The sequence below is a fragment of the Primulina huaijiensis genome, chromosome 12 (assembly GCF_012295235.1).
Source record: "Primulina huaijiensis isolate GDHJ02 chromosome 12, ASM1229523v2, whole genome shotgun sequence".
Lineage (NCBI taxonomy): Eukaryota > Viridiplantae > Streptophyta > Magnoliopsida > Lamiales > Gesneriaceae > Primulina > Primulina huaijiensis.
Genome location: NC_133317.1, coordinates 123,946 through 148,236, shown reverse-complemented (window position 1 = coordinate 148,236; position 24,291 = coordinate 123,946). Strand labels below are relative to the sequence as shown.

Here is a 24,291-nt window from a genome sequence, read left to right as displayed (position 1 = left end):
TTATCAGTTAGTTCCCGTCCTCCGATGTCGTAGAAGAAAAAGCTCGTGTAAGACAAAGCTCATGCCACGTTTACATTTGTGACCGACAACCGTACAAAAACAGGCCTTTTTCAAATTATTCGTGCTTTCATATATGTAGATCTATTATCTACTATCATTTCAATTTCAACATTTCTATAATTTCAACTTAAAAAATTGATAAATTTTGTTTTAAAATTTAAAAAAAACATTTTTTTTTATTTTTTTATGAATCATACACCTATTTTTTATAAGCAAAAATATCCCTATAATATTCGAGAAAAACAACTATTTAATCTTTATTTAATTTAAAAAAATATCGTAAAAGCTTATTTTCGTAAATTTAGAGTTAGCTTTATAACTAATATAACTAAACAAAATATTATTTTATCTATATTTTGAAATTTAAATGATCCTATCAGCCAAGCTAATATAAAAATAGTATTAAAAAAAACATAAATTTTAAAATTATCTTTACTGTGTGGTTTTGATAGTTGTCATTGCAAGATACAAATTTGTGATTTTATTTCTCGATCAAGCTCATCAAAATTTTAGTTCTTTGAACAAATGTAATTTACATAATACATGCAACATGTTTGTCTCAAATCGTTCGATAGCTAACATGTGTAAAAATATCTATTATTTTATTTTATCCAATATTTTGGTTAAAAAATAAAATCACAAATTAACTCATTGGATCTTGGCTTGGCTAACAAATACTAGTACAGTCGACTTTCTGCCTAGTACTTCTATCTTCTTCGTTTGGAAGGATCCCCACATTTCTGTCGCACAATAATTAGATTAGGGTTTCTGTCGGCCTTCCCTAACTCGTCGCAGCCCACACCCCCCCCCCCGGCCCTCGCCCTCGCCCTCCAAGCAATTTTACGCACTAGCTGTTGGTTCAATCTAATCACAGAGAAATGGCAGAGCACTTGGCCTCAATCTTCGGGACGGAGAAAGACCGCGTGAACTGCCCGTTCTACTTCAAGATCGGCGCCTGTCGTCACGGAGACCGATGTTCCCGCCTCCATAACCGACCCACCATATCCCCCACGCTAGTCCTCTCCAACATGTATCAACGTCCAGATATGATTACCCCAGGCGTAGACGCCCAGGGACAGCCAATCGACCCAGCTAAGATACAGGAGCATTTCGAGGATTTTTACGAGGATATCTTCGAGGAACTCAGTAAATTTGGTGAAATCGAGACCCTCAACATATGTGATAATCTCGCTGACCACATGATCGGCAATGTCTATGTCCAGTTCAAGGAAGAGGATCAGGCGGCCGCTGCCTTGCAGGCCTTGCAGGGCAGGTACTATTCCGGCCGCCCAATTATTGGAGATTTCTCGCCAGTTACAGATTTTCGCGAGGCTACCTGCAGACAGTATGAGGAGAATAATTGTAACCGGGGTGGGTATTGCAATTTCATGCATGTCAAGATGATCGGCAGGGAGCTCAGGAGGAAGCTCTTTGGAAGGTACAGTCGGAGGTCGACGAGGGGCAGGAGCCGGAGTAGGAGTGTCAGCCCACCCCAGTATTACCATAGGCGGGACAAGGAACGCGAAAGGGATCACGACAGGCGGGACCACCGTGGAAGGAGGGGCGGTGGTGACAGACATGGAGATAGGCACGAGGGAGAGAGGAGGCGGCATGGAGGGAGTTCAAGGAGGAGCAGAAGTCCCGTGAGAGAAGGCAGCGAGGAGCGCCGAGCTAGGATTGAACAGTGGAATCGGGAGAGGGAGGAGAAGGGTCAGTGATGCTGTTGTTTTATATTCTAATAATCAGTTTGCGTGTTATCTTCCATTTGGGAACTTATGTATTCGGTAGTATAGAAGGCTCCTTGTTTTGTTATACTTCTTTTGTGTGTGTTTGGAGATTGGGAGAGGTGGTCAATGGGTAATAGCTGAGGAATCTGCTGTAATAACAATGAACATTTAAAATCTAGTGATTTAAGACTCTGGCTAGTGATTTTGGTTGTTTTAATGATGGCTAATATGCTTCCTTGCATCATTTTACTTCATACGTATCTCCCATTTTGTTATATTAGCAGTACTAGCGGTTTATCTTTGTTATCTGTTGGTTGTCCTTATGGTCGACTCCTTTTGTGTAAAATGGGTTTGTTTTAAGATGAACGTCTTTCCTGTTATTTACCAATGCTATCATGAATCTCAAATGATTGGAATTTTCCTGTTGCGATGAAATCAGCCGCAGTTATAAATCTGAAGCTTTTGTCTTCTTTCGGATGCTGACTACGTGCATGCTTACATGTAAAGGGAATATGTTTGGGTTAAACTTGTTAATACATGTCGGAACATAAGGAGTAGGTAACTTAATTTTTACTTTATCCAAATGGAATTCAACTTCTGGCCATAGCTGTCAAAGCGTTCACCTCGGTCGCTTAAGTGTAAAGCGGCTCGAGGCGCAAGGCCGTCACTTCATGGAACTCCGAAGCAGACTTGCTGCACAAGGTGCTCACTTGTGCGCTTCATAGAAGCCGCACATGCTAGGAATTATGGAAAATTTTCGGATCTTAAAAATCCAAATATTATATGTTGTTTATGTGGTAAAATAACAAATGGTAGGATTCATCGACATGAGCTACATTTATTAAGGGCAATATAAATGTGAGCATGTCCGATGCCCAAGATCGGGATAGCCCATGGTCGTTACAATAAAAGGCGCACCATGGGCTATCCCGATCTTGGGTCTCTCCTCTCACTGGCTTTCCCATGCGTCATTACTCATAGAACTCTTCCTCTTGGCAGGGAAGTTTGTGCCTCCCCAGGTTTCGATCCCATGACCTCCAGGATAAGTACATGGATCGTTCAAACCTGGTACCATAGCTCAATTGGTACCAGGTTTGAACGATCCATGTACTTATCCTAGAGGTCATGGGATCGAAACCTGGGGAGGCACATACTTTCCTGCCAGGGGGAGGAGTTACTATGAGTAATGGCGCATGGGAAAGCCCGTGAGGGGAGATGCCCAAGATCGGGATAGCCCATGGTTGTTACATCCGAAATGTCCGAAGCATGTTAAAGAATAAACTAAAGAGTTCATGCAAAAAAGAGTAATTTGAAGAATCAAACTAATCTTGTAGATGAAGAAGAGATCAATCTTGATGAGGAAACTGAGGAAGAAGATAACGATGGATACAAATCAAACAATGGAGCTGATGGCAGAAATTTGGAAAATGAAGATGACAATGATTTTGATATTTGATATTTTATCTATAACATTTTCAAAGAATTTTTTGATCTTATTTTTATTTTTTTAAGAATATTTGTTTTTTGCGCTTTTGGTGGGCTTCGTTTTACAATTTAAGAAGCCCCAGACAATTTATCGTTTTTTTGCTCATCACGCTTTTGACAACTATGCTTCCGGTGTAACTTAGATTTGGAGCCATTCTACTTTAAATACCGGGTGATAGTTGCTCACGAAGGATTTGGAACGAGCTGAATTGCTGAGAGTTGGCTAACATATCAACATGCTTGGTGGTTTGAATTAGTTCATTTGCTGGTAATTCCCTACAATTAGCATTTGATTACTGTCAACGGATCTTTACGTCATAGGTTTCAAATATACTCATGAGCAGGGCGTTTGTATTAAGTGGACCATTTTTGTTTGTATTTAAGGATCTTTGAATAATACTTGCTATGCTAACTTCTTGAATGAAGATTCTACATGTTGTCTGGAATCTTGATAACCAGGGACATTGCCCCCGGTTGATCTCAAACGTGTTATTCTAAAGAATACTTTGTTAAAATCCACAGGAGTTCTCAACAGGCACGCAAAAAACATTATTTTACAAAGACTTGAATAGTCTAGTTTGATATAACTTTTAATTAGAGAATAACTAGAGTCTCCTAATTACAGTGATGTATTTATATGTACATGGAAGCGCAAATTGAACCTCAACCTTACCCCTATGAAAGTTCATCGCTTTCATACGGGAAATTATAATTTTCACTCTATTTTTACGTTTTATGCTTGTATATACATGTGTTGTGCATATGGCACCGCCCCTGTTGGTGGTCACGCTGTAATAAATAGGACCTCTGTCAAAGTTGTCAATTCCAATTTGAGATTATCTGAAGAGTTTAAGCTTCTATCTTTTGTAAATATGATGAATAGATTATGTATTATCTCCATGTTTTACTGGGATAGCACTTTATTCTCATCTCATTATACCCATGATATGTGTTAAACGAACATATCTGTCAACTGGGAGGAAATATTTTTGTTCTTTGGTTTATTGATGAGAATCAAGATGAAGATAAATGTCCTACTTTCGGTGAAGCCTTGTTTCTTAATATTTTCTTATAATGCTATCATACATTTACAGGGCCAGTTTTGAAACATTAATTGAGTCTTTTTGAATTTGACGAGGATAGCAACGTGGTTGCTTAGGCTTTGAATGATTCATTCCGAGTCCTGGATGTATGGGAATATGCATGCCAAATTAGCTGTTTGGTTTCTGTATTCTGGTTCAGAGAAATTTGGGAAGGATTTCCCCTGGTCAATTTGTTAACTGTCAGCATAAGGTATCAGTTCCCCGTGTCTGTAGGCCGGTCTGCCTTTTATTGCACAAGTTGCGAAGAGCTTTGTGAATGCCTACTGTTTTGGAAGAGCAGAGGCACTAGACATTGTTTATTACTGCCTTGTGATGATCAATTCTTTGGCGCTCGAGATGTTTTAGTTTGGATGTTGGTCAGCTATCTGCATCCAATTTAATATGGTTGTGTTATGTCGTGTTTAACTTCGGCATGAAATTTGGATAAGAACTTGTCTGGAAATGCGTTAAACTTGTATCTATGAATGTTATCAAATCATACGATATCTAAAGAACGTTTTGAATGTCCTAACAAAATTTTTAAATTTCTGCTATGCTTTGTATGCGATACTCCAACAGTGAAATCAATGAAGGAACGATTGTCATTTAGTGCGTTACTAAAGAAATTTTTCTAAATGCGATATTTTCTGATTGTCTGAGATACTTGGAATTAGCTAGGTGACATTGTTTTTTAGACAATATAAGAATTTTTTTGCATGCTTGTTCATTTTATCAAATTTTTCTGATGTTTGCGTAAAAGAGAGAATTAGCTGTCGGTAAAGCTCATTTTGTGGTGCTTCCTGATCATGGGCAAGGCCACAAGAATCCATTGCTCCAATTTTCTAAAAGATTGCAGCTGAAAGATACCAAAGCAGTTTTGTATCAGACTACCTGTCTTCTTGTAGTTGGATTCTCAAGTACATTCATTTTGTCTCTGTGGGCCTAGGAGAAAAGGGGCTCAGTGTGTACATGAGAGAAGCAAGGAGGGCAACCTCTTTCAAATATACATTATGGATTCTGGCAATGCAATGTAGTTGGACTCTCGTGTCAATTCGAATGAATCATCATTTCCGCGTAGGAAAATATTTGCCTACTAAGCAAGAGGATAGCAAGTTACAAATTCTTTCTCGGTAGGACATGTATTTCTATTACTATGAAATTCATAAATGAAGTAGTTAATGGTGGGTTACCAATATGGACAATTCCTCAATATCTTGTTCATTATCAACAATTGGCCGCAGAAGGAATCAAAGTAACGGTAACCACAACTCTCTCTAACGCCAAATCCACGCCATCTGCATCTACTTGGATCACATCTGAATCAATATATGATGATTTCAGTGAAAGAGTGTCTGCAGGACCGGGTGGTTTTAAAGGATTTCTGGAAAGATTCGAGGTCATTGGCGCGAGAAACTTGATAAGTATCTTGAGAACATTTGGAGATTCTGAAAATCCTGTGGCATGCCTATTATATGATGCAACTATAAAATGGACCCCAATTGTTGTAAACCAGATGGGTATTAGGACTTCTATCTTTTAGCCACATTCTTGTGCTTCCTTTCCTAGTATCTACCTGATGCACTCTGATTTATCGGGGGTTGTTCCATCAGTTCCTGTTCTGTCAATGGTTGGATTGCCGAGCTTCGTGTTCCAGCCATGCATTCATTGGGTCCTCAAACAGTACGTTATCCTCCGATCATCCAATTTTAGCGGAGACAGTTTGACAATATCGAGAAAGCAGATTGGGTTCTCTTCAACTCTTTCCATATGTTGGAAGAAGAGGTAATTTAGCACTGTATGAATAGTACGGAATTTCTTATAATAAATATATGATTCGCTAAGTTGTTGAATGCATGTGGTCAATCGGATGTTGAAGCTTGGCCTTTGAGGCCCATAGGACCGATTCTTTTTATCTAGACAACCTTGTAGAAGTTGACGATGATTATGTGTGGTTGGAATTCTACCATAGAGGCAATAAGCTTAGGAGTCCCTATAGTGGCTATGTCTCAATTTTGGACCAGATAATAACGAATGCACGTTTTGTGGAGCACATATGGCAAGTCGGAATCCAACCTAAAGCAGATGACAAGCGATTTTCTCTAAGTATCGAAATAAGTAGGTGTATTCGGGACATCATGAAGGGGAGGAGGAGAGATTCAAAACAATGTTGCTCGTTTGAAGACACTAGAGGAAGTTTGGATAAGAACATGAGCGAAATTATGGATCAGCTCTTGCCACAATAATAGTTTTGTATATATCATCTTTTGCTTGACAACATGAGCATTGTTGCTTGTATCATTTTCATTGTTCTAAAACGCGGTATCCGATCACCCGCCCCTACCACTTAGATGTCGAGACAATTTTTTGTTTCAAGTCTAAATATCTAATTCTTATTGTTCATTTTCATATTTCATAATTTATTTATATCAAATTTAAACTTAAAATCCATGACATATTCTTTCTTTTCATAAAGATTCTTCTTCGTTAAGTTCTAGTACAAAATGAGGAATATATGATTGACACACATATACATACATATACTGTTTAGGAGGCCCAATACAGATTTCAAACCGCTCAGGTTGTTTGGTCATCGCCTAGGAAGCCTATTAACGTGGAACCGTCTAGAAGAGTCGTTTTTGCAAAAATCATAGCGAAAGACCGCTGTGTCCAGACATACCTAGACGGTTTGTTTTAAAATATTAATCATTTTGTGTATGACATATGATGTAACAAAAGCTACTTTTCTTGTTCTAGCTCACATAATATTTAATTCGATACTTGAGCGAATAACAAATCATTATAATACAATAAGCAATATTTACTAGTTAGTCATTCTTGACCTTTTAACAAAATATAGAGTAGGTTTCTTGTGAGACGGTCTCACGAATCTTTATCTGTGAGACGGGTCAACCCTACCGATATTCACAATAAAAAGTAATACTCTTAGCATAAAAAAGTAATACTTTTTCATGGATGACCCAAATAAGAGATCCGTCTCACAAAATACGATCCGTGAGATCGTCTAACACATAATTAAAAATAATATTTGTTAAATCACAAATATAAATCTAATATATAATAATACATATATAAAAGGGAGAAGAGAGAGACAGAGAGTGAAGTATGGATATAGATATTGCTTGAGGCAAACCCGTTCTTCCGGTTGAGCTACGAAACCGCAGAAGCAGAGGTGTTTACAATATCTCTTTCTCTCCTCTCTCTGCGCCGTATTTGTTTGTTTTTGTTTGCAGAACACCCTCTCTCGTCTCCTCTTGCCGTGTCAGGGAGGGACCTTACATGTAAATTTCCTTAATTTTATTGACCGCTCTCTCACATTCCCTCAGCATTTTCCTCAAACTCTGCAAAAACACAGGGATTTCATTTCATAATCGAAGCTCTGGCGGGTTGTTACAGGCAAGTATTGGCGTCTTTCAGGCACCGTTTTTGTCGTTCAAATGCATTTATGTCACTTGCTTTATGTGAATCTTGCAATTATGTTTAACAGAAATAATTTTTCATTGTGCCGCAGCTTTTTTCCCCAAAATTTGGGCTTTGGGTTTTTAATTCATGCGCGGAAATTCACTTGTTTTTAGATTTATACGTAATTAGGGTTTTTGAACGGTTTAGTTTGCTGATGGACGATAAAATTTGATGGGGTTCTGTTTGGTTTGTTTGAATAATTATTTAGGTTTTTATTTGTAATTTTGCACGTGGGCTTTTCTTCTCTCTGTTTTTTTACTAATCATGTTTGCATATTAAATTTCTAAATTAGATACTTTCCTAATTCTTATCAGATATCACAATGGATAAGAGTGATGTAGAGATGGAGGGTATTGAGACGCTCAACCATGATTCCGGATATGATGTTCAAGAGTCTGAAGGTAAACAGCATGATGGTAGGGTTGAAAACAAAGATGAAAACTTTTCCCCTTCAATTCTTGTCCTAGAGGATGCGAATAAAAGCTTGAACAGCGGAGATGAGCCCAGTAATTTGAGAAATGAATCAATAGACGAAAGCACTGTTATGAGTGACATGGAAGGCCAAATTAACTTTCAGAGTGAGGTTATTGAGCCCAGGTATACTGAGGAATCTGTAGGAGTATACATCAATGCCCAAACCGGTAGTGAAAACGAAGAACCAATCAGCACCAAAACTGAAGCAGTGAAGCAAACTGCAGCTGGTAGTGCAGTGGAAGAACAATCTCATGTCAGTAATGAAGTGGTTGTGTACAACACGACTAATGGCGAGTTGGAAGAAGGGAAGACTACTGAGGAAGGCATGGGCAATGGAAATCCTGTCGAACATGCTACAGTGGAAGAACAGAATACAGCAAATGCTGATACTGGGAATAATTTGATTAAAGTTGGGCAATCGCCAAATAAATTATCTGGTAGTGAAGTTCCTCTGAGTCACACAAGTGCTGCAGCTGATCGGGATGAGGAAGAGAAAGATCTAGAAAAATCAAGCCAGGATAAAGAAGTTGAAGACGAGCTTAAAGAACAAAGTAAGGAAAAAGAAGTCATGGCTGCAGAAATTGTTGCTGTAGATGGAGGTGATAATGCTTCATTTCCAAACCAGGAAGAACCTGTAACTCCAAAGTCCCTTGCGAAATTGTTGCCTGCAACAGCTGGAGAGCATAATGGGGAAACTGTCAAGCCTGTTTCTACACTAGCCACATTACCATTGGTAATAAATGTGGAATCAGATCATTAGTTAACTTTAAGAATGGTTGCTCATATGAAGTTATGACTTGTGGGAGTATTAGATGTATTTGATATTTCTTTTATGATTGTTAGACGGGAGAGAGTGATGATGGAACACCAGAGGAGCAAGCGATATTCATGAAGGATGTTGAAAGTCTCTATCGAGAGAGGTCAATGGACTTTAAACCTCCCAAATTTTATGGCCAGCCGCTGAATTGCCTGAAGTAAGTATTCTGTTATTGATCTAATTATGACCGTGTGTTAGTTAAATATTTATTTCTTCATTTTTTGGCTGCGAGGTTGTGGAGAGCTGTGATTAGATTGGGCGGATATGACAGGGTATGCCTGCTATTGTCTTCTTTTATTGTGTGCACTCCATTGCACTCCATCAGTTATTACTTATTGGAATTTAGATAATAGCTCAACATGACACCCTGGCCCTTCGCATGGCAAGTCTCAAGCTCTCTTTTAGGACACATTGCCAAATACTCTTTTCCCAGACAATGCATGCTAAAAAGCACCATTGTCAGAGATAAGTTATTTGTTGCCTCAATAATTTTTTATGGATTTATCAGGTCATAAGTTATTTAATTGAAACAATAGCACACCCCAGGGTTGCAGGAGCCGAAGTGTGTAAACAATGTTCTCAAATTTCTTTGATATGCTTGTTAATTGTGATGCCTGAAGCCAATTTATAAGCCACTGTTAGTTGTGATGCATGATGCCAATTTATAAGCCACTGTCAATACTCCTAGTCCTTGACTGTTGGAGTATGTTTCTTGTCCTGGTCCAATAGATATAGTTTCTCTTCGCTGACCTTGCTTCATTTCTTGTATTCCCACTCTCTGTAATATAACAGGATAATTAAGAAATTTTTTGTCTATGTCAGCACATTATTTTTCATCTGTCCCGAGGTCGAAAATTCCTAAAAAAACTTTTCATGGACTTGAGATGATATTTTTAGCTACTTAATGTGGCTTTAATGTACAGTTTTTCTCAGTCACGAATCAATCTATCTTTGTTTTGGCTTCGTAGTTTCTATTGTTTCCTTCATATACACAAAATACAAAATAGCTTTTAAGATGCATGCATCTTGATTGGTGCACACTTCAAATACTTGTTCTCAGTTGGACTATAATAAAAAAATTAAATAAAATCATATCTTACCGCAACCATTTTGTGACATCTGAAATATTTTAAAATTTTGCAATTATTCTTCCTCCTAGTCGTTTAATTGAGGTATAACTGTAGCTGAAACTGTTTTCTTTACCTTGTACTCCATCCTTTCAAGACGTGGAAGATTGAAATATAAATTACAATCACACTGACAGGCATGGAGTCAGCATTGCTTTCACAAAAGCATGTTATACTTTCGTAATGGACAAGAAACTTAAAATTTCTTGAAGTATATTTAGTATGTATGGGAACTCTTACCATCATGCTGATGATGAAGTGTCAAAATATTCTGTATTCAGTGTTCATGAAATTTAAGGTCTTTGAATAGGTAACTGGAGCTAAATTGTGGAGGCAGGTAGGAGAGTCATTCCATCCTCCAAAGTAAGGCTCTTTTTCAAAATTATCATGCATTTTTTTTTGGGGGTGCAAAACTCGGTGTCAAATTCTTTGTTCTTTTTTTTTGTCATTATATTTAACAATTTATGGTGTGGGTTACTGTCTTACCGACCTATGGAATATATTAAGTTATTTTCTGAATCCTTTGAATAATGAGAGTTATTGCCATCAAATTGTTGTGACTTATGTCAATTAGTGGTTGGCCTAAGTTTCATCTTTGTAGCTTACCTATATAGTCATAGTCTATTTAATCCACACTCAAGACTAGCGGGAGGGGATAAAATCTAGACCTATGTAGTAAAAGATAGGAGTTAAAGCCAATATCTCCAGCAGTTGCATTAAAGAAGAGCGATAACCAAAGTTGTCCTTTTGAAGATTCAAGAGATTAGAGGACTTGGAGAAAAGGGACCGAATCTGTTACTTCTATGTATATCTTGTACTCAATCTGTTCATATTTGTACAGCTCCTTAGTCTTTGATCGCCTCGGTGTAGGAGTTGATCAACATTTTTTCTGGATGAAACATATAGAGTTTTCATTGTATTGAGTGCTTTTAAATCTCGTTTTACTTTTAGGGTACCTTGCTTTATTGTAAATTTTTTCATGTTTCATTTCTTTCACAGATATACTTCTGTTGCGGGTAATTATGAACACAACATGTTCCTTTTTAGAAAGTGAGTGATCTAGTTATGAAAGGTGATTAATTGAACTTGTCTTTTATTTTATAGGACATGCACGACAGTTTCTTGGACATTCCGTATTTTCTATGAGAAGGTGACATACTAGCTTCCCCCCCTCCCATTTGATTCAGTTGTAACTGTTGTTTAATTTCCATCCATCATCTGTTCTTGGTGTGAATCCATCTGAAGGGACCTAACTCACCTTTTTGTGTTAAAATATTGGGAGAATTCTGCAGACAGCTATAAACATTTTGTTATTGTAAAATTTTCTTTATGCCATTTCCTGATGTGAATATGAGTTTGAATTTCGCTAGTTCATTAAAAATTGTGAAAAAAAAAGATTAATTAGATTAGGATATAAGTCCTGGTAACATGAAGGTGTTATTTAATTGGATATCCTGTTTGCCCCTTGACATTAAAGAAAGTGATTGATTGAACTAGAACTTGGAATTTCAGAGTATGTATCTATGGCTCTCTGAAGTATGTGGTTCTTTTTACCTTTAACTATCCATATTTGATGACTTGATTCCTCAATCTATGTGGTTAGTCTCTTCTGGAATATGAAAGGCATAAGAGACAAAGTGGCGAGCTTCAGTTCCCAGTTGCTCCGCTCCCTGAAGCTTATGGTGTTGACATCGAGGTTTGTAGACTTGATCTTTCTTAATACATATCCTTTTTGCGAAAGAAATTTTTTGGTATTCTTTAATTTTTTTTGTGAACTCAATTTTATAAATACCTCAAAGGAACCTAATGTAATGTTGACTTCTAACTGTGTGACAGCTACACTAACCTAAGTGAATAGAAGTACTCTTGTCATGCTTAGGAAAGGTCATTTAGGCATCAATACACAATCTCAATTGTGCATCGAAGTGCTTTCTCAGCCTCACTAGGAAAACTTCAATAATTACAAAGGTTTTTCGTCATGAACTGTAGTAGACTTGTTTTTTTGTTTGTATCTCTACTTTATTTTAATCTTGTTAATTTTGTGTGGAGAGATACCACCTTGCCGTTTTTACTGGCTAGAACTGGGAAATTTGTATTTTTTTATTATTGCATAACTACGCTGTCATACATTTAGAAATTTAGTTTAGTAATAGGAATTATTTAGTAACATGGCATGGAGATGAACAAATGCTTCCTGAAGCTTCAATCTATCTTGTTTGGTTTTTTGCATGCTAATGGAGGATACGTGGCACAAGAGATGCTTCATACTGATGAATATAATATATTTTTGGCATTTGTTTCATTAGTTTATGCAAGAAATTTTAATGGCTTAAATGTTATTTCCAGCACTCCCTCACTCTCGCATTCTTCCCCTGCCCTGCCTTGCCCTTCTCTTCCCTTCCCTGAAATGTATGCTAATTGCTAGTTATGTATAACTGTACCCATCATCGAGCCATGTTTTTAAAATGCGTATTTAGATTTGTATGTTCATGTGTTTATGTGCCTGTAATACGACTGATGGTTGCATAAAAAAATAATTTAAGCATGCATTATTTGTATCTCAAATATGTATACAGGGAAATGGATGTCAAGGATCAGGATCAGGAACGGCTAGAAGAGATTCTGCGTCTCGTGCTAAGCAAGTCTGGCATGGTCAAGACATCTTTGGTCATGGCGAAGCTGGTGAACCAGTTGCAAAGGTTTGTGAATGTTGTCATCTGAAAGCACATTGTTTGAGCACTCATTTATTTTCGCATTGTGCGGTGCATAATATTATGCGATATGATAGGACAAGAATCTTAACAATATGATGAAGCGTGAGAAGAGTCTCAAGAGCATTGGTAAGGGAACACTTAAGTTTTTGAAATATTGCAGATGGACTCTTTTTCATTATGATCTTTGCTATAAATCAGTTTTTATTATTAGTTTACTCCAAATCGATATGTGGATTCAGGCTCAGTCAAGCAGAGGAGACCAAATGAGGTAGAGCTTTCAGTCAAGGCTGCTCGGACTGAAACATCTAAGCAGTTAAGTCTGGGTCAAAACTTAAAGTATAGTTAGTCGTTCAATTTTTGTGGGAGTGTTTGCAATTTAATTTGTAATTGTGATGGTCAGTTGGATATATTTTTCTAAATTGTAAATTCAATTATTTGTAATTTGAGTTGAATTGGATGGTTGAATGAATTTTGGTTTCATTTTCTGTGAATTAATCTATTTTACAGGTATTTTAGTTGTAATAGACTGATGTGATTTGTATGATATGAATTCTGACCTGAAACTGACTTTATACAAAGTGAAGGATTTGAATCTGAAATGAAAAAAGCACTTCAAGCTGCCAAGCTTCAGCTGTTTATGATTATGGCTAGTTGGTGTTGGATCTTCTGCTGGTTTTGTTGCAGTGGCTAAGAAAGATTGATCGTCTTTTGAATCTCTCTTATCTATCTGAAAGGGTGCTTAGCAAATGATGAATATTGAATAGGCATGACAAATGTGCTTTTGTGTTGTGTTTCTTATGTTCAGAATTTTGTGCGCCTTTTCTTAAATATATAAACAAGATTTGACAACTGAGATAATTGTGCCTATATGTGTGACCATATTTATGATAACACAGACTCTGTTGCTTTTAATATTGGATTAGCATGGGACTGAATTCTATGGGAACGTAATAAGCACAAACCAAAGAATATGTGTTCAACTGGTACTTGCTGATGTCTTTCATGTTTAAAGACGTTGTTTTATGTACTTCTCTATTGATTGTTCATCTTCCTTACCCAAAATATTGAATCCTTGTGACAATGTTCTCCCTTCTAACTTTTGAGTTGACATAGATATTTTTCGAACTTCTATTGTTAGACTTGTGACATCAGTGGTTGATATCGGTCCCCCAGCTGATTGGGTGAAGATCAACGTACGCCAAACTGTATGGTTGCCTCGCATTTCATTTGTTTTTCTTCAGTCTGGGATCATTCACATAGATGATTAAAAGTATTGTCTGGTACTGGTTTTATGTGTGCAGAAGGATTGTTTTGAAGTTTATGCTTTAGTCCCGGGGCTTTTACGTGAAGAGGTATCTACTTGTGACTTTTGGGTATTCAATTTCCTTTTAATTGCTCATCTTTTGTTGCAGCTATTGTTGGATGATTTGCTATCCCTTCCGCATAATTGGTCTTTGTATGCTTTGTTCACTTATTAGGACATAAAATGACATTTATGACATCATTGCTGCTTTAGGTGCGAGTTCAATCAGATCCTGCTGGACGATTAGTCATTACGGGTCAGCCCGAGCAAGTCGATAATCCTTGGGGGATTACACCATTCAAAAAGGTAACCGCGTGCTCTCTTTATCTCTCCCTTTTTCCTTTGCGGACATGAATATGTAGGGATTCAATTGTTTATACTATTTAAAGGAAGCTGCTTGTATAGCAATAGTTTTAAGTAATGAGCTATTGGGTGGTTTTCAGATTGTTAGCTTACCTGCAAGAATAGATCCACTTCAGACCTCTGCGGTGGTTAGCCTCCATGGACGCCTCTTTGTTCGTGTTCCTTTTGAGCAGTCAAATATTTGAATCTTGCCGCATTCCTTCGAACAAGAATGTGAATGAATTAGTAGTGGTACGGTAAAACCCCAATTCTTGCAGGAAAACATAAAAGTTGTGAATGTGTAGGTTGACCAGTGCATGCTTGTGTGGTTATTTCATTAGCAGAATAGGTTTTCAGATGTCTCCTAAGTATGGTTTTTTAATGGAGGTTTTTCCAGGCTGCGGCCACCACACCCCCATTTTCAACTTAATTTCTCCTTTGTATGACCAACCATTGGCTCGTTTAGTTTGTCAATCTTGAATTTCTTCCTTTAATCACCATTCACTTACTAGGGTTTCGAATTTGATTTCCACTGATCTTGAATTCTTTTGATGATGTGGAGCCTCATATGGTATTTTGATATAAAACACACAATAGATTAGGATCAACAAGTTTAGCAGTGACAGTGGCATTTGTTAATACAAATGTATGTTTTGTACGTTAATGTTTATATAAATGTGTACAAAATGACTTTTGAGGTGATACCTCGTGACAGGTTTAATGACTTCAATTCTTTCCGCCAAAGACGATAAAAATTTGGTTATTTAATCGATTAATCTAAATGATAACACAGAAATTATTTTTGCCAAATTGAATTCTCCTGAAATTCAAGTTTTTTTAAAATATGCAAATTTTAATTTTTTTAAAAATATTTTGGGCGTGGTTTTCCTGATTTTAAAACATTATTTTCAATATATTAACTTAGTAATCTAGTTCTAGTAAAATGGAAGAATAATTCAAATGCAGGCACGGAAATCAATCCAAAAGAGGCAAAGAGATGAAGGTTTATTGTGCTGGAAGAAATTAGAATACATCTAACAAACAGAATAAGCCGATGTTCGGAGAGGGAGATGAACCACATGAAGTTCAACATTCTACGTTTATCACATGCAAAGAATTTAACTATGCTACAAACTCTAAAACTTAAAAAAACAAATTATTTCAAATGTTTAATATTACATTCTATGTGGTATTAAAAAATAGATAATAAAAAAAAAATAGTTTGAAATGTCCAATGTATATACGTAAATAATAACTAAACACACACAAATACATAAAAAAATAACAATGATTTGTATCTGAAGGGTTGATGAAAAATATAAATTATATATTTTTTTAATAATTGCTCATTAACTAATGTATATGAAAACTACTTGATTTAAAAAAATATATATTGACATCTATTTTTTCTTTAAAGTGAGATAATAACTATTATTATGAAAATTTATAATATAATACATGTATAATTTTGATTTTAAAAAAATACTAAAAGTTCAAAAAATATATTAAAATTTGAAAAAAAATATCTATAAAAAATGTATATGTTACAGGGACGATTATTTTATTAAACAGTATAACTAAAAAATTACATGCATTTGATCGTCAAAATCAATCATTAATCAAAACCCTCAATATGTAATACATGAAAAGAGATACCAATGAGTAATTAAAAGACACAAAAGTTATTTTTTACTATAAAAATAATATATGACAATCCTTTTAAAAAATATAATTATAATGATCATTGATGATCATTTGTCAAAGTATTATAGTTTTTACATATGATAATTTAATATCTTTATTTAATTCACATTTTTTTAAATTTCATTTTATAAAAAAATTAAGTTTTCGTGGGAGAATCTCGAGTAACAGGCCGAGCCGCTAAAGTCGAACTGTTTCTTTTTAAGAACCAAAAAAATTTGTGCCAAAATAACATATGGCTACACTTACAACCCAAATGGAAACATGATTTTCGAATTGATGTCCTTTCATTGGTTCCTCCTAAATTGTATTGATTTCTCCTAAGTAGATTTAGATACGAAGCAACGTAAAATAAACCAAATTTTATACCTGAATATTCGGGGTGGATTTAAGAAACCTCGCGAATTGACTTATTCTAGGAGTCCAAACTATGTGATTGAATAAATCTTTTTAACAAATACAAAAAATAACATTTTTTATGAAGTTTATTTCTTTGGTTATATTTCAAATTTTAATGGTGAAAATCATACCAATAGTTTAAAATTTATATTTAATAATTATTTTATGAGTTTAATTTATTTGATATTTACCATAAAATCTTATTTGAATGTGTATTTCCTTACATATGCTGATTTATTTATTATTTTAAAATTGTATTGAACAAGAAATTAATATTCATCGATGTTAGTCTACAAAAGACATATCATTATCATTTATTATAAAATTTGTTTCTGTTCATTTCGCTCTATATGTTATGCTCATTATCATTTATTATATAACATGAAATCAACCGTTTGAATTTTAATTTGGGATATAGTTCTGAAAGTAAGTTATATAAATTCTTAATTAATTTATTCATCTAATATGACAAGAGATTAAACCTAGATAAATAACAAAATGATTCAAATTATTTTTTTAAGAAGCTAATTTTTTAAATTTTATTAGTATTTACGTGCATCACACGAACTTCCTAGTCAAGTTAAAGAAAATATTATGGTATGATAATATGGCTTGTTGTGAAAAATTGTTAAGACATTCATTCTCTGTAAAAACATTGTTTCAGAAACAAAGTTTTCAAGCAGAGAACTAAATGCTAATGTTATGCTTTAAACGCAAAAATGGCCAGTGGAAGGCCTAAACATGCTTGCAGCTTGATCCAAAATTATAATACCTCGTCCCTCGACATATGAATAAGGTTCTTCAAATTATAATCTATCTTTCAACAATGAAAGACTATCAAGATTATCCTATATTTTCCGAGAATATGTCAAGCTGACTTTTCGAACCAGAAAAAGAACAAAATAAAGGAATCATGGACCTCACCCTGTATACGGAATAATAAAAGGATGAGGAAGCCATTTCTGACCAAGACATGGGTACAAAAGTGAGTAAAAAGCCCAAACAATATTTCCTAGGAGCATGCGGGACAGCCGAAGATAACTTGGGCCGCTCATAGTAGACTTTTGAGCAGTGGTAGAATGGATTCAAAACTGTTGACAGGACGTCCTGTGAAACATGAAAAAAATAAATAAACAGTGAAATGCAAAGTACCTATTTTTTTCTGAAAGCTCCTGAGGAGTACTATAAAGTATGGGAAAATATGGACATCAATAAAGCCAAGGTTGAGCCAGTTCCAAGTACGTCCCAGAACACAGTGAAGTTGTCACAAAGATGAAAGATGGTCCAACTAAAATGCGATGGATTCAATATACACAGTAGACCATCATTTTACCATCTGATATGAAGTAAGGTTGACCAGCAGCAATTGGACATCCTTCAGACCTTCACTACCAGGAATATCATCAAGAAGGCCCATGCTAGCTAAGAGCAGAGCCGATCCAATACAAGGTTATCGATGTGGACCCAATATGTTTACTGTCAGGCCCGAGACCGAGGTCGGGAGACATCTGACGTAATTTCACAATCACACAATCACAAAACAACAAGTCACATAGTAAATCAAATAACCAAAACTAATCTATTTCATAAAATAGATAATCATCTTTACAAATGATAAAAAATTAACAAAGGTGCTACAACGATAAACAAAAGATACCATAAAGAAAGATTCATCTTTCTTCTTCGAATGGAGCTGCATCACTATCATCAGAAATATTCTTGCTCCTTATCTTCTACTTCTTCCTCGCTCAAATATGGTTAGATGTGTAAGAGGTGATTTTTTTTTTAAATACTTAGCAAATGGGGGCGATCGAACACGGAACAACAAGATATACATATAATCTTTAAATATAAGCCGAATGCTTAATCATAGAGTACAAGAATAAATCTTTCAAGTATTACCAAGCATGGTATCATCATATCAAAATCTTGATCTCATACATATATGTATAGCAATTAGCAGTGAAACTCATCTCATATCTCATTGTATTACATATCAGTTCCCTATATTTACATCCTCAAGGGGTGATGCCATTTATCGATTATTTTTACCCACTGGATCAGGGCCGTATAACAGTTATTATCATCCATCGTGTCAAGGCCATATAAATGTTATTATTATCTACCATGTCAGTGTCGTATAATTCTTGCTCAACGTGTTAGTGCCATATATTTGTTACAATCACCCACGGTGTCAGGGCCATACACATTTTTGGAATATTCCTTTACCATTTCAAATCAAATCGTAACAGTGCTTCAAAAACTTATTTCATATTTTCAATTAAAAAAAACTACATATATCCTCAATTGAATTTTTCAAGAATACAACAACCAATCAACGGTTTTATATTAAAGCAAAGCAATGGTTCAAATCATATTATATCAACAGTTCAAAATTTATTATTTCAATTGATGGTTCGAAGTAAGGGTTCAAAAAGAGAAAAACCATATCACGATACATATGAGCTTTAGAACAAAAGCTCAGTTACTGTAAATTATTTGTAGCATGAAAAACTAGCTGTTGGTTGGTGAATAAGACAGAACAGACAAAAGTGTGCGTGCAAAGCTTCTGGCCGCTGGTGCTCGAGAATGGTCGAGTCTCGTCACTGAATGGTTGTCGAATAACTGACAGTCTCGCCGCTGAGAGCAATACAAAATCGAGAGAATTTGGGATAGTAAAGTGTGATTTCTGAGAGCATTCAGTCTTCTATTTATATGTGAGGCGATGAACTAAAAATGGTAAGATCTGTTATGGCCATAATCATCCTTAAATTCAACCGTTATAAGGCCACAAATATGCTCCATATCTAGTCTTAACTTCATCGGATACCATCTGAAATCGAGCTGGGCAACATAATGTACTCGAGCTGGTGTTGAGTTGTCTGAATCGAGTTGTTGATATTGAGCTGGTACATGTCTCGTAGCACCCTTATCCGAGCCACTACTAAACAGACTAATAAGAATGCATAATAAAATTCGATATCAAAAATTAAACAACAAAAATCAAATAACTTAATCATCTTACAACCCAAACGAAAACAAAATAATAATCTTAGTAATAAATGTTAATACAGTCATATCAAATTCATAATCTTGCATGAGAATATGAGAAACCAAATAAAAAACTTCACAAGATCACCACCAAAAACCCAACTGCTCTAGCCATTGTCATGACCGTCCAAACCTATCAACCTAAGACATGTCCGTGGAATGAGGAGTCCAAGATGAAAAAAACGTGATAGAAAATCGCCCAATACGAGAATGTACAAGTATGCAAACCGATATGATGTATGAGAAATGCAATATGTTCGATATCAAAGATCAAGTCAAGAGTCTCATGTTCAGTCTAGAGATGCCTAAATGTGTGGTAACTGATATGCAATAGGCATCTTTTGTCTCCCACACTCATCATAAATATGTGGACTTACAACGTCCAAGGTCATCAGAGCCCTCGGATTCTGTCGAGAACTGTATCTCTGGATACCCAACAGTCCACAATAAAGAATAGGGATGAACGACCCAAACAAACAAGGTTTATCTCAAAAGTTTTCAGGCACAACGTGATATGTCATGCATAATATGTCAATGAAGTAAAACATGTGTAATGCAATATATAAATATGCAACATATAAATGTGTGTACTAACTACCCTTGGATATATCAGTCAATACAACATGTACCTGCGTCCATCGTCGGCCCACTGATGACGTTTCGATTTACGTGTCCTGGTTCACCGACCTTCCTCGCGTCTTCACTAGCTCTTAAGCTTCCCGACACTAAATGATCCTAGAAGCTGGCTAAAAACCTAAGGTATGTGGCTATAACTCTAGAGAAAAAAACTAAGGGAAAACAGTGTATGAAATAAATGAAATCAGCTTCTATTTATAGGCTGCATCCGAACTAGTTCAAAAGATCCATACTCAATCTTATATGTCATGTGTTATAATCTCATTCGTTTAGTTAGTTTTCTCAAGATAAAGTAATCTGAAGTAGATTTTGAGTGTCCATTCTAAATTTGATGGATCCGAACATCCTGATCCTCAATTAATCACGTTCTTACTAGTTACTAATGCTTAATCGACAGTTGATTTATCTTTTTGCCATTACAAGTAAAACTGCAGAAAATCTAGCTTGTACAAGTCTGGCCGTTTGTAAGTCATGCTTCAAGAAGTCTCACCACTCGCATATCTCGTCGTAAGGGTGTTTTGCCATTAGTAAGTCTCGCCACTTCTATAATTTCTCGCAGTTCACATGTTTCACTGGTTTAATATCTCGCCGCATGGAGTCTCGTCGTTCATATGTCAAGGAAATCACAAATCGAGCCGCAAGCTGGAAAATTCTTGCTCTTCATATCCCTCCTTTATTAGAAGTTTCATCCTCGAAACTTGAGTTGGCTTGAACATATACGATAAATTGATAGGTTTAGAAATCGATTCAATGCTGAATGATTTATGGTTCAAGGTTAATTGATTCAAGGTATTAAAAATTCAAGCTTGAATCCTATGTAACACGAATCTAATAGATTTTGTAACAAAAATCATGAGGCGCAAAAAAAAAGGATGAAGATGTTCTTATTACAAAAGACGAATGAGAGTTCAATCTAATTGGTTACATTTCTGTCTCCTAACTCATCGTTAGCCTCCTCTTCTTGTGCATTCAGCAGTTTTTGTATATGATCGAGTGCATTTTGTTGATTGACGACTTCTGGATCCAAGTTTGGTTGTTTAGCTCAAGTTGGTGCACATATATAGTTTCCCATTTCTGAGCTATATGCATAGAATTCTTGTTGGAGTTGGTCATAAAACCCTTTTGTAACGTTATATTGGCTACGCCAAGCTTCAACGATGGTCAACATCTGATGACCATATTTTTTAGCCTCCTGAAGTTGTTTCTCGAAGTCCTTGAGTTGTTTCTCCGAAAATTTCTCATCGAAAGAAAGTTTTGTTACTTCTATTAGAGTGTAAATTTTATCAAACATTAAATATTGCTCGCTTCGCAATTTTGGAAGCGAAACTATTGATTGAATTTGCATAATAAATTTTCTCAACCATTTTTGTTCTTGATTGATAACATAGCCAAGTTATTTAGTCGTTCTTACAACATAGTTGATCGTAAATAAGTTTAGAACAACTTCAACCTGAAAAAACTCATTTCGATATATGCCACCTTTGATGGATCACAAAAATTATGCAGCTAAGTATCAGAAAATAGCCTGAAACAGATAGATAGACATAGAAATTGTCTGATAGGGAGCTTGATCGCCGTAGAATAGTGGAGAATTTGTATTTTGGCGGCAACTAACGAGATAGGTATTTCATATTGATTTTTCTATTCTTTTTAAATGTTTATGAGTGTGATTAAAAAAGATAATAAACGGTGAAACTTTAGGTTTTCATCATGAGTTATTTCACATTAATCACTATTTATGAGATAAACTAATGAATTAACTATATTATACTAATAATTTTTTTAAAAAAAATTTGTTCGTCACAAAATTTGGGGACTGAGCACCTTGCCTCAAATTTTATATTACATGGCCCGCCTGCGTTTTGAGTAAACTCTCGGACTAACGTAATAGTTTGTAAAGCACGCTAGCTAGATAAACCGCACTAGGCAAACCCTACATAACATGCTTGCTCGAGAAGTGTTGGTTGAAAAATCGAACTTCTGATTATTGGTCAAACGTTCACCTACTCCACCAACTCAAATGATTGGAGAATCAATCAATAGCCTTTTCATTTCCCATAACTTCAATCTGTCCTTGTATAATTGTTTGATGCTAAACATTATTTGTTTTAGAAAATAGAAATACATGTTTTTTCTCGTGTTAAATCACTTTATAATTTATAATTAGTAGGTCATATCTAATAATGCCACAACTTTATAATGGTATAAAAATATTGCATCATATATCAAGTTTTATTGAGAAATACAATAACAGAGATTCAAATGGTTTTGGTGGGAAAAGAAGCCATTTTATTAATTCCACAAATCCCTTCAGCCTTCCCATTGTTCCTCTTCATTCTTATAAATCCCTTCTCTCCCCATTTAGGACCCCATGAATTCTTCACAATGATGTAATCCAATCCCTTACTCGATCCATATCCTACCGCTGCCACTCCGTGATCTAGCTCGTTTCCGCAGTGCCCATCAAACACACCCTACAAACAAACATCATTTGATATCTCACCATTTAGATGTTCCAAAAACGATCAAAGAACTTACCCCGCTGTAGAATTGAAAATCTCTACCAGAAGCTTCGATGGCCACACTTACTGGCTGGTTTGCCAGTGCTTTCAATAGACTTTGTCCGTCGTTTGCAGGTACGTCTTGGTACCCGCTAATAGTCACCAACTCCGATTCATCCTAGAAAAAATTATAACATGATCATCGACATTAAAAAAATATAACATGGTACTCTTTTAACAGTATTTTTACCCTGTTTTCTTCACAAGTTCCTTCCTCCATCAAGTAGGGATACTCTTCCTCGTGATGAAGCCCGCCATTTGAAACGATGAACTGAAATGCATAATCCATAAGACCCCCATTGCATCCATTGTTATGGGTTGTGTCACAATCGATGAGCTCTTGTTCGGATAATTCAGTTAAATTCCCCGTCACAATTTGGTTTATTCCCTCCACTGCTGCCACTGTTGAAAATGCCCAGCAACTCCCTGCATGAATTTTAATCAATGTCAGCAACCACAATCTAAAATGGCCCTTTTAAGTCAATCGTGATACTTACCACATGAACCTTGATTCTTGATCCTAGTGACGGCACCTTTCTTTCTCCAATCCACAGACTTGGGCAAAGTGTTGAAATCTTTGTACATAAATTCCTGAGGGGAATCATTTTTCTTGTGGAACATTGAATCAACCTTGAACCCCAAGTACCCCTTCTTGAATTCGTCGGGGCTCATGTCAGCAAACTCATTCAAACCAAGCCAATAGTTACTAGTGGCTTTATTCCTCTCATCTATGTGCTTCAGATTATCCTTAAAAATCTCAAATCTAAGCAATTTATCTTCAATGCTCTTGTACTTTTTGCCATGTTTGTCCATCCATGATTCGAATAGATTTATGAGTTTATCAATACAAGAAAGATCGTCAGGCGAATAGCCTACAATTGAGAAATCGTTTCCCGATGCTGTGATCAGAGTAGAGAGGAAGATGAAGATTGCCAGAAAAAGCAGCTTGGATATCAAAGATAGGGCCATTTAATTAGAATAGATATAGATGGATGAAGATTATGTGTTTGGGGTGTTTTAAATAGAGAAGGAGGTTCTGTTGCTTTGAAGTGAAGTTTTGGAGTAAGAAAATATTGTAAACTGAGACGTGAAGCTTGGTTTTGTTGGCGACCTTTGCATCTAAGCATATACATCATTGAAATTATCTGTATGTCCGGATGAATGATTAAGATGTCTGATAATAATTATTGTATCTTCTACAACATGTTAAAGTTGGAATAGTAACATTTCCCAAATTAAATCTTGGCTCGCGCGACCTTCAACAACGTAAGGCCAAGCATGGGCACCAACCTCCTATAACAGCATTCATTTCCTACCTTTAAACCTTGATAA

General features: G+C 35.8%; 3 protein-coding genes and 1 pseudogene across 4 annotated transcripts; 3 read left to right on the top strand and 1 right to left on the bottom strand.

Moving 5' to 3' along the window:
• The first annotated feature begins 730 nt into the window (after positions 1-730).
• Positions 731-2,004, top strand: LOC140990402 (splicing factor U2af small subunit B-like). Its single transcript, XM_073460079.1, has one exon. The coding sequence runs from the start codon at positions 939-941 to the stop codon at positions 1,776-1,778; it is 840 nt and encodes a 279-aa protein (XP_073316180.1). The 5' UTR covers positions 731-938; the 3' UTR covers positions 1,779-2,004.
• Positions 2,005-5,500: 3,496 nt separating this feature from the next.
• LOC140990023 (mogroside I-E synthase-like) lies at positions 5,501-6,714 on the top strand (annotated as a pseudogene).
• A 761-nt stretch (positions 6,715-7,475) lies between these two features.
• On the top strand, positions 7,476-15,313 carry LOC140989547 (AT-rich interactive domain-containing protein 6-like). Of its 2 annotated transcripts, XM_073458785.1 has the most exons (16): positions 7,494-7,546; positions 7,606-7,653; positions 7,728-7,768; positions 8,149-9,041; positions 9,152-9,282; positions 9,358-9,397; positions 10,563-10,615; positions 11,357-11,402; positions 11,856-11,948; positions 12,829-12,951; positions 13,041-13,092; positions 13,206-13,278; positions 14,105-14,171; positions 14,268-14,318; positions 14,483-14,575; positions 14,713-15,313. In XM_073458785.1, exons 4-16 carry the CDS (start codon positions 8,157-8,159, stop codon positions 14,815-14,817), a joined length of 1,812 nt encoding a protein of 603 aa, XP_073314886.1. In that variant the 5' UTR covers positions 7,494-7,546; positions 7,606-7,653; positions 7,728-7,768; positions 8,149-8,156; the 3' UTR covers positions 14,818-15,313. The 2 variants fall into 2 exon arrangements, with proteins under 2 accessions (XP_073314885.1, XP_073314886.1); XM_073458784.1 differs by having other exon boundaries at positions 7,476-7,653.
• Positions 15,314-22,569: 7,256 nt separating this feature from the next.
• LOC140990020 (cysteine protease XCP2-like) lies at positions 22,570-23,962 on the bottom strand. Its single transcript, XM_073459609.1, has 4 exons — positions 23,457-23,962; positions 23,150-23,385; positions 22,937-23,077; positions 22,570-22,872 (listed from the first exon to the last, which is right to left on the bottom strand). Exons 1-4 carry the CDS (start codon positions 23,926-23,928, stop codon positions 22,657-22,659), a joined length of 1,065 nt encoding a protein of 354 aa, XP_073315710.1. The 5' UTR covers positions 23,929-23,962; the 3' UTR covers positions 22,570-22,656.
• Positions 23,963-24,291: the final 329 nt, after the last annotated feature.

Coding starts and splice junctions, on each gene's coding strand:
- LOC140990402 (XM_073460079.1), top strand. CDS start 939: ATGGCAGAGCACTTGGCCTCAATCTTCGGGACGGAGAAAGACCGCGTG.
- LOC140989547 (XM_073458784.1), top strand. CDS start 8,157: ATGGATAAGAGTGATGTAGAGATGGAGGGTATTGAGACGCTCAACCAT. Junction 11,949..12,828: donor CTTATGGTGTTGACATCGAG/GTTTGTAGACTT, acceptor ATATGTATACAG/GGAAATGGATGTCAAGGATC. Junction 13,093..13,205: donor GAAGAGTCTCAAGAGCATTG/GTAAGGGAACAC, acceptor ATGTGGATTCAG/GCTCAGTCAAGCAGAGGAGA.
- LOC140990020 (XM_073459609.1), bottom strand. CDS start 23,928: ATGGCCCTATCTTTGATATCCAAGCTGCTTTTTCTGGCAATCTTCATC. Junction 23,078..23,149: donor GAACTTGTGAAGAAAACAGG/GTAAAAATACTG, acceptor AATTTTTTCTAG/GATGAATCGGAGTTGGTGAC. Junction 22,873..22,936: donor ATTTTCAATTCTACAGCGGG/GTAAGTTCTTTG, acceptor GTTTGTTTGTAG/GGTGTGTTTGATGGGCACTG.